Source organism: Rhea pennata, chromosome 1 (assembly GCF_028389875.1).
Source record: "Rhea pennata isolate bPtePen1 chromosome 1, bPtePen1.pri, whole genome shotgun sequence".
Taxonomy (NCBI): Eukaryota; Metazoa; Chordata; class Aves; order Rheiformes; family Rheidae; genus Rhea; species Rhea pennata.
The window spans coordinates 1405567-1418290 of record NC_084663.1 but is presented as its reverse complement, the minus strand read 5'-3'; the positions used below and the strand labels follow the sequence as shown (position 1 = coordinate 1418290).

General features: G+C 67.0%; 2 protein-coding genes across 6 annotated transcripts in view; one reads left to right on the top strand and one right to left on the bottom strand.

Annotated features, from left to right (window-relative positions):
- The window catches only part of TNPO3 (transportin 3), a 50089-nt gene extending 42086 nt beyond the window's left edge, over positions 1-8003 (top strand). The window contains exons 16-23 of one of the 2 annotated variants that reach the window (XM_062579549.1): positions 521-661; positions 1611-1727; positions 2891-2985; positions 3585-3741; positions 4104-4271; positions 4773-4885; positions 6654-6745; positions 7113-8003. In XM_062579549.1, coding sequence (XP_062435533.1) covers positions 521-661; positions 1611-1727; positions 2891-2985; positions 3585-3741; positions 4104-4271; positions 4773-4885; positions 6654-6714 — 852 coding nt within the window. In that variant the 3' untranslated portion in view covers positions 6715-6745; positions 7113-8003. The remainder of the gene's footprint in view (positions 1-520; positions 662-1610; positions 1728-2890; positions 2986-3584; positions 3742-4103; positions 4272-4772; positions 4886-6653; positions 6746-7112) is intronic. The other variant, XM_062579559.1, reaches the window with a different exon arrangement.
- On the bottom strand, positions 7102-11165 carry IRF5 (interferon regulatory factor 5). Of its 4 annotated transcripts, none has more exons than XM_062579621.1 (8): positions 10801-11165; positions 10543-10732; positions 10070-10172; positions 9949-9979; positions 9658-9876; positions 8907-9296; positions 8683-8801; positions 7102-8594 (listed from the first exon to the last, which is right to left on the bottom strand). In XM_062579621.1, the coding sequence occupies exons 1-8, from the start codon at positions 11126-11128 to the stop codon at positions 8388-8390; spliced, it is 1587 nt and encodes a 528-aa protein (XP_062435605.1). In that variant the 5' UTR covers positions 11129-11165; the 3' UTR covers positions 7102-8387. The 4 variants fall into 4 exon arrangements, with proteins under 4 accessions (XP_062435605.1, XP_062435626.1, XP_062435596.1 ...); XM_062579642.1 differs by having other exon boundaries at positions 10070-10122; positions 10801-11065; XM_062579612.1 differs by having other exon boundaries at positions 9949-10172.
- Between the last annotated feature and the right edge of the window lie 1559 nt (positions 11166-12724).

Sequence of the window (12724 nt, the reverse complement as noted above, 5' to 3'; positions counted from 1 at the left end):
GGGGTGGGGGTGAGTTGATGGGGATGTCGTGTTGGGTGACCGGTTTGGCTGTAATCCCCAGCTGCTGGGCAGGTCCTTGTGCCTGACGGTGCTTTCGTCTGGGGCTGAAGAGAGCATATGGGAAGAGCTGCTTGTGATGCTCCTTCCCTAACAGAGGTGGAAAACAGTGGTGGGGGAGCTGGCTCTTGAACCCCTGAAAGGTGACGTGGCTCTGAGAATCAGTAGCGTTTTCCCAGGTGCTTTATCTGCCCTCGTAATAGCTGCAGTGCTGTGCTGGAGACGTTAAGCCAGTCTCATTTCTGAGTACTTTCAGGTGAATGTGGAGCTGGATCTTCACTCCTGAATGAAACTAGTGTAAGAATAATCCATCCTGTAATGCAGGTGCCTGTTGTTGCCTGAGACTTGAGTGGCATCTGCCTGACAGCCTAGGGATTTAGGCCCCTTTCGGATAGGAGGGCGGTCTTGTCCTGCTGCGGTATGCTGTTTCTTGGTTCAGCTTTAACCCCTCGGTTGTGCTCAGATCTGGCCCGTGCTGTCGGAGACCCTGAACAAACACAGTGCCGATAACCGCATCGTGGAGCGCTGCTGCCGATGCCTGCGCTTTGCTGTCCGCTGCGTAGGCAAAGGATCCGCTGCCCTGCTGCAGCCGCTAGTCACGCAGGTACGGAGGCTGCTGAGAGCCCCCTGGGACGGGAGGTGCTCTTGGAATGTGCTCGCGCAGGCGGTGCGATCCCAGAATTGGAGATGTCCTCAGAAAGCGCCCGGTCGGTTCGCACCGGCAGGCCAGCGCGTCTCGCGGGCAGATGCCAGGCTGCCACCGCTGCGTAGCCAGGCTGCAAACAGCTCTGGGAGGCCTTGCAGTAAATGCCGGCAGTCTCGGGAGTTCCTACGCAAACTGCCCTGGGCAGTTGGGAGAGCCTTTGAACTCCAGAGAAGAGCTAAGCTCTGCCCGATTCCTGCTCCGTAGGTTGTGGGAACCCTGCAGCTGCAGCTGTAATTTGAAAGGTATGCGTGAAACTTGGCTTTGTACAACGAGAGGCAGCTCTTGGGCCTAGTATTGAGCATCCCCTGCTCTACTTAGTGCTCCCTCTGTGCTAAAGAAGGATCCAAAGCGAGAAGAAACTGCAGAGGCTGTAAGAGCAGCCCATGGAGCCTTTCGAAAGCGCAAAGTTAGATCTGAGCAAGACCCTGGTGTCCCCTGGGGATAAAGCCAGATGATTTACCATGCCTGTGGGGTGCAGTTAGCTTGGGAGCCAAAGCAGTTTCTGCAGCTCGTTCCTGAAGGCTCTGGGATGGAGGGCAGCCAGAACTGGGTTGTGGGCTGAATGTGTCCCTGCAAGGCTGTGTGCAGCCTGCAGGCAAAGCCTGTGACTGACGGGACACGTGTGCTTCCGCCCTCCCAAACGTGGCTGTAGCTGGAGCGGAGCAGCCTCTAGGCAGAGCCTTGGGAATGCAGGGCAGCAGCCAGGCTGCTCCTGGACCGTGGTGGAGGGGGGACGCTGTGATCCCAAAGCCTGTGGCCGCCCAGCGCTGCCGGGGGCGGCAGGACCCGCCGCTGCCGCAGCGGAGCGGCGTTCCTCGTGGGCAGGCAGTGTGTGTCTCCCTGGCAGATGGTGAATGTGTACCGGGCGCACCAGCACTCCTGTTTCCTCTACCTGGGCAGCATCCTGGTGGACGAGTACGGCATGGAGGAGGGCTGCCGGCAGGGGCTGCTGGACATGCTTCAGGTAGGTGCCCTTGGGACTGGGGAACGGCTCTGCTCCCTGTCCCTGTCTGCGCTTGCTCCCCTGCTCGCTGTCCTGGGGGTTTGCTTCCGCGTCTCTAGATCGCTCAGTTACTGTGCTGAGGTATGAGAACGCCCCACTGCGTTAATGGCGATAGCTGAGCTGTGGGTGCAGGCGAGGACAGGCGAGTTCGTGTTAAGCAGGCTGAGAGCAGTTAACTGTAGGTGCTCTGATGCAAGCTTGGACTGGTCCAAACACCTGTGCGCTCTAACGTAAGTTGTTTCCTGGATGAACAAAACCAAGAAGATGAAGAACTAGTGAGTGGCTTCTTGTCAGTGGAGCACATTGCTAGAAGAAGGCATCGCTGCTGCGGGGCAAATACCCTCTCAGGAAGAGAGATCCAAACCTGCCTGCTCCAGACTCCCTTTGAGTAGTGGCAGTGCTGGCTGTCAGGAGGAGAAGCGAGGATTGGATCTGCTCTGGTGTGGTCCAGGGTGGATGCTGTGGCTCTCCCTGTAGAGCTAAGGGCAGTGAATCAGATGAGCCAGCGGGGAGGCAGTGAAACGATGAAGGGTGTGGACGCTAGCGTGCACTCTGCGCTCCCTCCTGCCTTGGGAGATGCCCAGGGCTTTGTGCAGGGCACTGCCAGGCCACAGGCTCGTCGTATTCTCAGATCATGAGACCCCGGTAGTGCCTTCCTTGTGCAAGCTGGCAGGGGAGGCAGAGCTGGAGTGGCCTGTCCTGAGCTGGGCTGTGAACACAACCTGCCCAGGAGCTGTGGGGTCATTAAGGAGGTCCTGGTCGCTGGATTTGACTGAGGACTGTCCATCTTCAGGTCCTGAGTGGCAACTGCCTGTGTAGCACTGTTCTGATGTGCTACGAATGGACACTTAGGAGATCAGCTAGCAGCTCTGGGACTAGGTTAGTTTTGCAGGAAAAGGCTCAGCCCACCCAGTGCAATGGTCCTGATGCTCTGCTCTCTCTAATGGACCTTCTCTGAGCACCCACCTCATATTCCTGACCGCTCTAATGGGTGTTCAGCAAAGGAAGTCCTCCCTCTTCACCTTTCCTTCCTTCTGCAAATAGGGCTAGCTTGAGTCTCAGGCTGTTCCTAGAGATCGGGATGTGTGATAATTGCTAACAGATCCCCGTGACCCTTCTCCTAGGCACTATGCATACCTACCTTCCAACTCCTAGAGCAGCCCAATGGCCTTCAGAACCACCCTGACACCGTGGACGACCTCTTCCGACTAGCAACCAGGTATCCGGCGCTCCAGCCTACTCTGACTGCTGCGTTAGCTCACTTAGAGCTAGCGGGGCTGTTTCAGTGTGAAGACGTTCTCTGTTGCTTTTAGCCAAGAGGATGCTATGAAGGAAAAGTATCCTTAGGAATTAATCATCCTTGAGAGTAGACACATAAGCTACTGCGGGGATCTTAGTTGGTGCTTATGTCTGTCAAAACGGCCAGTCTGTTCTGCCAGCAGGTCCCTCCAGTTCCTGTGCGTGCTTTTGGGAGGCTGCTTTGGAGGTGTCGTAGGTGACAGAAGCAGCAGATGGTTTGGGATTTGGAAGTGGAAGCTGGAGCGTAGTCAGGGTACCCCTCTACCCTCCTTGTAGAGAGTTCCCACACGGCTGTGGGAGCACTCCTGCCTCCCTGGGGTGGGTGGGAGAAGACAGTTCTGATTGCCATCCCCAGCTGTAGGGGATGGGGCTGCTCTCAGGAGCACAGAGCCGTGGCCCCATGGGAGCGGGCTGGCCGAGGGCCTAGCTGAACCAGTCTGCAAGGAGAAACTCCTGTAGGCATGGTGTGCAGAAGCCAGGCTGATGCCTGTAACGTCCGTCTCTCCTCTGCCTGACCAGGTTTATCCAGCGCAGCCCCGTCACCTTGCTACGCAGCCAGGTGATGATCCCCATCCTGCAGTGGGCCATAGCTGCCACCACCCTAGACCACCGAGATGCCAACTGCAGCGTCATGAAGTTCCTACGTGACCTCATCCACACGGGGGTGGCCAATGACGTGAGTGACCTGGGGACGTGCGTACGTGGGATTGTTCCCTGTGGGAGGCCAGCTTCCAAGCCCTGTTCCCTTCCTCTGTGGAAGGAGCCATGGAGTTGGGGACGTGCTCACTGCTGCCCTCCTCTTGTGTGTTTGTAATCGTGGTTCCCCGGGAGGCTGTCGCGCTGCGGTAGCTCATCCGGCCGCAGTTACTCCACCGCCGCCGGCCGAGACAGTCTGGCAGGTGCTGTCGAGACTGACCACCTCTTGGCGTCAGAGGCCGCCTCCGGCTCAGTCCTGCGCGTGTGGAGCCGGGGGCAGTGCGTCCCCGTCCCCAGCTGGCGCTCCCGGGTGCTGCTCACCCGCTCTGCCTCCTCCTGCAGCACGAGGAGGACTTTGAAATGCGGAAGGAGCTCATCGCCCAGGTGATGAACCAGCTGGGCCAGCAGCTCGTCAACCAGCTGCTGCACACGTGCTGCTTCTGCCTGCCGCCCTACACGCTGCCCGACGTCGCCGAGGTGCTCTGGGAGATCATGCAGATCGACAGGCCGGTGAGAGGGCCGGGCCGCCCCTCCGGGAAGGGCGCAGACGGGGATGGGGTCAGGCTGCTCCTGCAGGGAGGGTGGAGCTGGTGCGACGGGCGGTTGTCAGAGCGTCACCCGCCATCTGCATCGGTGACCCCCTGGGCTCCTCCCTGCACCCAGAAGTCCCCTGGACTTCTCCTCTCTGTCTCTCCCGCCGTCTGCCCGGGCAGAGAGGTGGCAGTTTACTCCCGGCCCTTCAGCAAGGTCGCTCCGGGCGGCCACCGCTTTGAGGCTCTGCACGAAGGCGCCGAGTGCTGCTCGTCCGTGAGCCGTCCCAGGTTGCGTGCGGGGCTCTGCAGCCTCCCAGCTCTGACCACGCAGAGCTTTCCCTGCGAGAGGGGAAATCCCAAAGCCTGGACCTCCTGCTAGGAGCACTGCCCTGGGCACCTGCTGGCGCCCAAGCCAGGACACGGGCTGGCTTGACTGTACATCCTGCACTGAGCTGCTTCCTTCTCTTGCTTCCTCCAGACGTTTTGTCGCTGGCTGGAGAATTCACTGAAGAGTTTACCAAAGGAAACAACGGGGGGAGCCATCCAAGTCACACACAAACAGCTGACGGACTTCCACAAGCAGGTCACAAGGTGAGCAAATGCGCTCGCGGCCCGGAGCGGGGCAGGGTGCGCTCCGGCGGGCCGGGAGCACGTGCTGCACCCGCGCGGGCAGCAGGGAGCCGGGACAGCGACGGGGTGATGTGCAGCCACCTCCGGCAGCACCGTGTCTCTCTCGCAGGCCCGTCTCCGGGACGTGGGCTTTGCCCCGGCTCCAAACATTGGCAGCTCTGTGCTGAGGCTCTGCAGGTTGTGGCTCTGAGGTGCTCGTCTCCAAGACGTTTCCTTTGGGAAACTAGACACATAGTGATCTTTGATCTGAGTCTCGAGCTTTCCCATCTGCTCCTGAGCCTCTCTCAATCTTCCGGAGCGTTTGGGCATTGACTGTCCTGTCCGTGCTCACAAGCCGCAGCCTGCGGTAGCCTCCACATCCTTTCCAGGCTGTTTTGACCTGAACCACGAAACAGGCTCTTACCGGGGCTGAACCGCATCCCCCCTGTGAGGTTCCTCTTCCAAACTCAGAGCGCTGAGTGAACAGCTGTAGCGGCCATTTCAGCTCGGCAGCTGGCGTCTGGCCGCTGCTGTCGCTGCGCCTCGCGTGGTTCCCTACGGCCGCCCTCCACGAAGCCCCACAGAGCTTTTGGGCCTTGCTGCCGAGCTCCGTGCCCTTTGCCGCGTTCCCCGCGGGGACCCCGCTGCACCCAAGACGAAAAGCCGGCGGCCTGCAGGGCTCTGTCCTGCCTGCTGCTTGCCGTGGGTTGTCCTCCGGGCGCGCTAAAGCGGCTCCCCAGGCGACTGGCGCATCGGTGGGATGGGTAACCGCAGCCCCTGGCCAGCGCCCTTGGCTGCGTTTGCCCGGCTGCCGAACGCAGGGCGTCCCGGTACAGCACTCGGCGCCCCCGCCAGCGACCGAGGGCGCCGGGCAGCCCTGCTGCGGGGGGCTGGCGTCGCCCCTTCCCTCACTGAGCGGGTTTTTCCTCTCTTGCACAAGCCCGGCCGCGTGGCGCTGGGAGGCGGGGAGCCCGCGGAGCGGAGCGGCCTCCCCCCACCCCGCCGGGGCGCGAGCGGCCTTCGCACGCCCGTGCGCCGCCCGCCAGCCCCTCCGTGGGGTCGGCGGCTCCCGGCCGCGCGCTCGGGCTCCAGCCGGGTCGGCCCGGCAAGCTGCAGCGGGGCCGCGTTGCCGCCCGCCGCAGCGCGGCCCTGCCCGGGAGCTGCTTGAGGTCAGAAGCGGCCGAGCCGCCCGCCTCGTCCTGGCGGGGCCGACCCGGAGGTGCCGCCCGGCCCGACGCGGCCCGGCCGCCAAGCTGCGGCGACGGGGCTCCGCCGGGGGGACGGGGAAGCTGCTGCTCGACCGACGGGGGCACCGGCGCTGCCTGGCCGGGGCTCGCGGAGCGGCCGGCTCTGGCGCGGCCCCCGCCTTAGCGCGCGCAGAGCGGCTCCGGGCGCCGTCCCCGCGGCAGCTGGCTGGGGAGGATGTTGAAACTGGAAGTCTGTGCAGAGCCCGTCTCAGCCGGACGGACGTTCCTCGAGCCCAGGCCCCGTCGGGCGCTCGGTGCTTTCCGGCCCCAGCCCGCTCCGTGCTGGGCGGTGGCGGCGGATTGGCGCTGCCGCCGCGGCTCGGGGACGGGCTCAGCGGCTCTGCGGACGCTCCCGCTCCGCCGAGCCGGCCGCTGCCCGCGCCGCGTCTCCGCGGAGAGCGGGGTGTTGCACAACGTCTGCCTCGCCTCGACGCCCTTCCTGGCATCAGCCTCTCCCTGCCCAGCTCGTTCGCCCTTCCCCTAACGGCGACCTTGTCTTGCAGCGCGGAGGAATGTAAACAAGTGTGCTGGGCTCTGAGGGACTTCACCCGCCTGTTCCGATAGCTCGCGCTCCGGCACGGCCCCTGGCTCCCAGGTAAGAGCCCGCGGCGGGGCCGCGAGCCGCCCGCCCGGCCTCGGCTCGGGTCCTGGCTGAGCCACCGGGGCCGTGGGGCGCGACGGGTGCCCCTGTGCCGGCGCGCGACAGCCCTGCCGCAGACGGGGTGAAGCAAACGCGGCCGCGCGGGGCCCTGGCTGCTCCGGAGCAGCCGCCCGCAAGCGGCGAGCCGTCCCGCGGGGCCGACTGCTCCCGCTCTGGTCCGAGGCGGGAAGGAGGAAGGTCTCGGTCCTGCTCCGAGCGGGAGCAGAAAGGACCTGGGCCGTCTGCGGCGCGGTTCTGCCACCTTAGGGCGGTGCGGACAGGGAGCCCGCGGGGAGGCTCTGACCCCTCTCTTCCCTCCCAGGAACGTCTTTAATTAGAAGACAGGAAACGACGAAAACAAGAACGTGTCCCACAATCAGCAAACTCGTCCGCGGCCGAGGGCTCTCCCCCGCTCCAGCGCATCCCACCAGCCAGGGGAGCCGCTCGCTGCCGGCGAGCCAGGGCCGTTACCGCTTGCGCGCAAGAGGACGACTCTTTGACGCGACCGAGATGGCTGCAGCCCGCCCGACGGCATGGTGGGGGGTGCTGCTTTCCCCACGGACTCGCTTCCAAACAACAGCTAACGAAACAGGAAAACAAACCACCAACAAAAAGAGAGGGAAAAAAAAAAAAAAGGAAACAGTGGAAGAAAACGAATTTGCCTGGCAGCAAAACAAGAGTACAAACAAAGTAGAAAACTTTCTGTGAAATGAAAAATAAAAATTACTTAAGGAAAGATGGGGTTTAAAATATATCTAGCAGAAGCAAGCAGCTGCAGGTCCTTCCCACCTCGGGCAGTCCCGGGGCCCCCCGTCCCCTCCCGGGCAGGTGGGGGGATGCCGGGGGCCCCGCCGCCGCGCTCTGGGCCGTTGCCTCCCCTGCCCGCGGCCCGGCGAGGGGGGGAAGCACAGCGGCAGCCACCTGGAGAAGGCGCAGGCGGGACAGACTTTAAATATATATTATATTTTTTTTCTTTTTAGTTTGTTGTTTTGTTTTTTTTTAATTTTTATTTGGTTGCTTTGGGGTTTTACCGTGCAGGGGAGGAGACGGCTCGAGCGAGGGCAGGACAGGGCTGGGAGGCTGCCGGCGGGGCTCTGCCCCCGGCCGAGCAGGGCCCCGCGCGGGCGTTGCTGGAGCGCATGCTGTTCCGTCTGGTGTTGTAGCCATCTCGAGAACAATAAAACACAAAAACGAAAAAAAAATAAATTAAAAACGTAAGTCCCCGGCCTGGTTCTTGGCTCTGGCCGCCCCTTGCCCGCCGCCGAGAGCGGCTGGCGGCTGCTGGAGCGGAAGCTGCTCCTCGGCGTTGCCCGGCTCGGTGCAGCTCCTGCCCGCGCGCACTGCCGGCAGCTCCCGGGATTTATGCCTTGAGTGAGCAAAAAAAAAGAGAGGAATAAAAGAGCGAAGGCGAGGCGCCCCGTGCCGGCGGCGCGAGAGGGGGGCGGTGGGGAAAGCTCGGCCGCGCTCCCGCAGCCTCTCTGGCGATTCCGGCAGCGCGGGCCGAGCAGAGGCGCTGGAGGTGCGGCGCTGCCCTCCTCCTCCTCCTCCTCACGGGACGCGCGGCCCCTCTCCCCGGGGCGCGGCGCCGGCCGGGCCGTCACTGCGGCAGGGCCCAGGCGGCGCCGGGCGGCTGCGCGGGCGGCAGGCGCTGCTGGTTCTGCCAGAGCTGGTGCAGCTCCTTGAACTGCTCCACCATCCTGTCCTTGAGGTCGGGGTGGGAGATCTGCAGCGGGATGCTGTCGGCCGACCACGACAGCTCGCCGGAGAACATCTCCAGCAGCAGCCGCGCCGCCACTGGCACCACCTGCGAGAGCCCCCGGGGCGTCAGCGAGCCGCCGCCACCCCGCTGGGTGCCTGCCCGTGCCGGGGACGGCAGCTGGGGATCTCCTCACCTGCACCGTGATGAGCTTTTTCTCCTTGGGCTTCTGGTCCGGCCATTCCTCGCCGAAGCAGAAGAAGATCTCGAAGGGGGGCGGCGTGGTGGTCTGGCCCTTCTGGAACAGGATGAGGCCTGGCGGGGCCAGATGCGGTGGTGAGGGGCAGGACAGGGTGCCGGGCCAGCCCATCTCCTCGCCATGCTGGCTGGTGTCCCCCACGGTGCCTGGTGTCCCCTCACCATTGAGAAAGCCCTCGAGGCTGAAGAGCTTCGTCTTCTTCTCCCGTTCGATGGGGTTGGGGCCGGCGTGGTCGGAGGCGCAGGGCCCCGTCCAGAAGACCTTGCACTGGCACAGGCGGATGGCGAAGAGGTCCTGGCCCTGCAGCTCCAGGATGAGCCCGCGGTCGAGCGCGTCCAGGAGCTGGTGGGTGTAGAAGCGCTGCTTCTCGTTGGGGATGGCGTCGGTGGCGGGGAAGCGGACCTGCTCCAGCGTCAGCGGCCCGAAGAGCTCCACCTGCTCCTGCGTGGGCTCCAGGCTGCTGTGGAAGAGGCGGCAGCCGTGGGGGTTGCTGATGGTGAGCGCGCAGACCTGCCGGCCCCGGTACTGGAACTTGATCTCCAGGTCGGTCACTGCCGGGGGGACGGAGCCGTGAGCCGCCTGGCGCCTTGGCCCCCCGCCGGCCGTGGGGCTGGACGTGGCTGGTGTCGCCCACGTCAGCCCCCCACGGCCACCGGCAGAGCGTGGCCACCTGAGGCCAGGGGCTGCCTGTGCCCAGAGCCACCCCAGTCCTGCGCCCAGCTGCCCCACAGCCACCTCACACTCCTGGCCACCCCAGCTCTGCCCACCCCACAGCTGCCCCAGCCCCATACCCGGCCACCCCTCCCCCAGCCTGTGCAGCTGCCCCCCCAGTTCCCCAGCCCTGCTCCCAGCTGCCCCGTGGCCACTCCAGCCCTACACCCGGCCACCCCACCCACCCCAGTGGGTGCTCACGCGGCAGCATGTGGGGGCTGACGAGCAGGCTGGGGATGAACTGCTCGGCGTGGGGCACCGGGCAGGCAGGTGGGGGCCCCAGGGCGCCCGGCGCCTCCGTGGGCAGCAGCGCCGGGGGAGCCAGCGGCACGAAGGGCCCCTCGCCGCCGGTGCTGCCGAAGGGGGTCTCCTCCTTGGGCCAGGGGCAGGGGGGCAGCAGGTCGGCGCCGTGCTGGGGGTCTGCGGCACAGCCGGGCGTCAGCGAGCGGCAGGGCCCCCGCGGCCCCGCCAGCCCCGGCGCCCCACGCTCACCCTCAATGCTCAGGGACATCATTTTCTGGAGCTGCAGGGGCAGAGAGCAGGACGTCGGCGGGGACCCGGTGCCCCACAGCCCTGGCTCGGGGCACCCGGGGCTCCCCTGACCCCCGGGTACCTGGTTCACGTCCTCCTCCTCGACGCAGCAGTAGTCATCCTCGGCCAGGGCATCTGCAAGGGAGAGAGGGGCTCGTACGGGGCACGGGGCCCCCAGGGTGTCCCTGTGGGGTGCAAGGTTTCTGTGAGGCGCAGGTTGGGCACAGGGTCTCCTGTGGGGCGCAGGGTGGGTGAAGGTTCCCCCATGGGGCACAGGTCCCTCTGTGGGCTGAGGGTCTCCCATAGGGTACAGGGTCCCCGTGGGGCGCAGGGTGGGTGCAGGGCAAGTGCAGGGTCCCCCATAAGCACAGGGTGGGCACAGGGTCCCCGTGGGGTGCAGGGTCCCCCCCCCCGTGGGGCACAAGGCAGGTGCAGCCCCCCCCCCCCGTGGGGCGTCCCCCCGGTGCAGACCTCCCTCCCCCACTCCCCCGTGGGGCACCGCCCCGGTGCAGCCCCCCGCCCCCCGTGGGCGCCCCCCCCGTGGGCGGGCGGTACCTGCGCTGCCGGCCGCCGCCTCGCACACCTCGTAGACCTTGTAGGGCTGCAGCGGGGTGTCCTTGGTGCCGTCGTAGCGCAGGCGGAAGTCGCGGCTCTTGTTGAGCGCGCAGCGCAGGTTCGCCTTCCACTTGGCCGGGTCGGGCTCGTCCAGCCCCGCCGTGAACTTGCCCGTCTCCTGCGCCCAGGCCTGCCGGGGGCGGCGGCGGGTTGGCCGGCGCCGCGCTCCCCGCGCCGCGCGCGCCCCGCGCCCCTCACCTTGAAGACGGTGTCCTCGTCGTGGCGGGCGGGCAGGTGCCGCGTGGCGTGGCGCCACGGGATGCAGAAGAGCTGCCGCTCGGCGTCCAGCCAGCGCAGCCCCGGGAAGCGGCCGCTGTCCACCTGCGCCAGCAGCCAGGGCCGCAGGCGCACGCGGCGCGGCTGGGCGCTCATCGCGACGGGCCGGGCCGGGCCGGGCCGTGGACGGGACGGGACGGGACGGGACGGGACGGGACCGGCTCGGCTCGGCGCGGCTCGGCGCGGCCCGAAAGGGGAAGCGGAGGCGGCGGCGGGAGCGGCCCCGCCCGGGGCGGCGCCTCGTTACCATACGCGCTGCACCCCACGCGGGGCGCGGGGGAATCCCCGGGGGGAGGGGCGCGACGTCACGCCCACGCGCCGGCAGGGCGCCACGCCTCCCTCCCTCCCTCCCTCCCTCCCCCCCCCGCCACCTCCTCCAGGGCTGTGATTGGCTGCGCCCGCTGCCACTCCGGCTCTGGGCGGGGCCAGCCGCAGCCGTGGCCGCGCGGCCTCGGCCTGTGTCTCCCGATTATGGGGTGAGCCGCCTGCGCTGGGGCCCACCGGCCGGCCGGCCGCCGCGGCCCCTTTAAGCGCTGCCCCGCCCTTCGCGCCGCTCCTCCCCCCCCCCCGGCTCGCCCTTCCCGCTTCAGCCATTGGTCGCCCTTTGCCTCTCTGCCTCACGCCATTGGCTCGGCCCTCAGTTGCCCGGCAACGCGCAGGCAACGTTGTCGCCGGGGCAACACCGTGTCCGGGGTAGGGGCGGGGCGTCGGGACCACCCGCGTGGCGCCCCCGGGGCCACCCACGCGGCACGTCCGGGACTACCCGCGCGGCGCCGTGCCGCAGCCGCGGCCGCTACCGGGGCCGCTCGGGGCCGGGCCGGCAGCTCTCGGGGCTCCTCCGCCGCTGCCGCCCGGCAGGGCCGCGGCTCCGGCGGGCGGGCGGAGCTCCCGGCCTCGCCGCGCTCCCGCCCGCCGGTGCCTTCCCGTCTCCCGCGGCCGCGGGAGGAGGCCGAACGCCCCCGGCGGCAGGGATGCCCCCCGCGCGGGGCGGTTCGCTTTCGCTGCCGGTTACTCAGCGCTAATGGAAACTGTCGCGCCGAGCGCCCACGCGCAGCTCCGCGGCGGGCCGCACGGGCCCCGGTGCCCACGCTAACGGGTTCCCGGCGGCCGGAGCCTGCGTGGGCTCTGCAGGGCGGCGGCTGCAACGGCGGCGGGTTGCGGGCGAAGGCGGACGGTGCCCACTCCGCGGCAGCGCCGGGGCGGCAGACGGGGCCGGCCGCCCGCCGAGCGGCTCCGCGGCGAGCGGCCCCGCAGCAGCGCGTGGGCCGGGCGGCAGCGCGGGCGCTGGCACGGAGCCGCTCTGCGGGCGCCTTGGCTGCGCCACGGGGCAGGTGCGGAGGGAGGGACCACGACGGAGGGACGTAACCGAGACGGTTACGGGGACGAGCGGCGAGCCGGCCGGTTCTTCGCCCTCCGAGACGCGGCGCGAGGCCCCGCTCTGGCCGGCGAACCAGGGACTGCTTCGCTTCTCCTTGTTGCTCGCGGTTCCTGGGCGCCCGCGCGTCTCCTGCCCTCGCTTGTTCTCCCGGACTCTCCTGCTGTCCCTCTCCCTGCATCCCGGTTTTCCGACCTGCTCTCCCTGCCCTCCTGCACGCACCCACGACCTGCTCTGAACTCTCCGAGGCAGCGCGCACCGCGCTCGAGTTAGCGCCGAGCTTTTGGAGGCCTCACGGCCACGACGCCGACGGGAAGTCGGAAGGACGAGGTGCGGCCCTGCGCTTCCGCGGGCGGACGGAGGACCGAGGCGCAGCTCTCCGGCTTTGTGGCGGGGCAGCCGGCTCCCTCGGCACGCCCCGCGCCCTCGCCGGCGTGTGGGGAGGCGTCTGCCCGTGCTGCGATCGGGTGC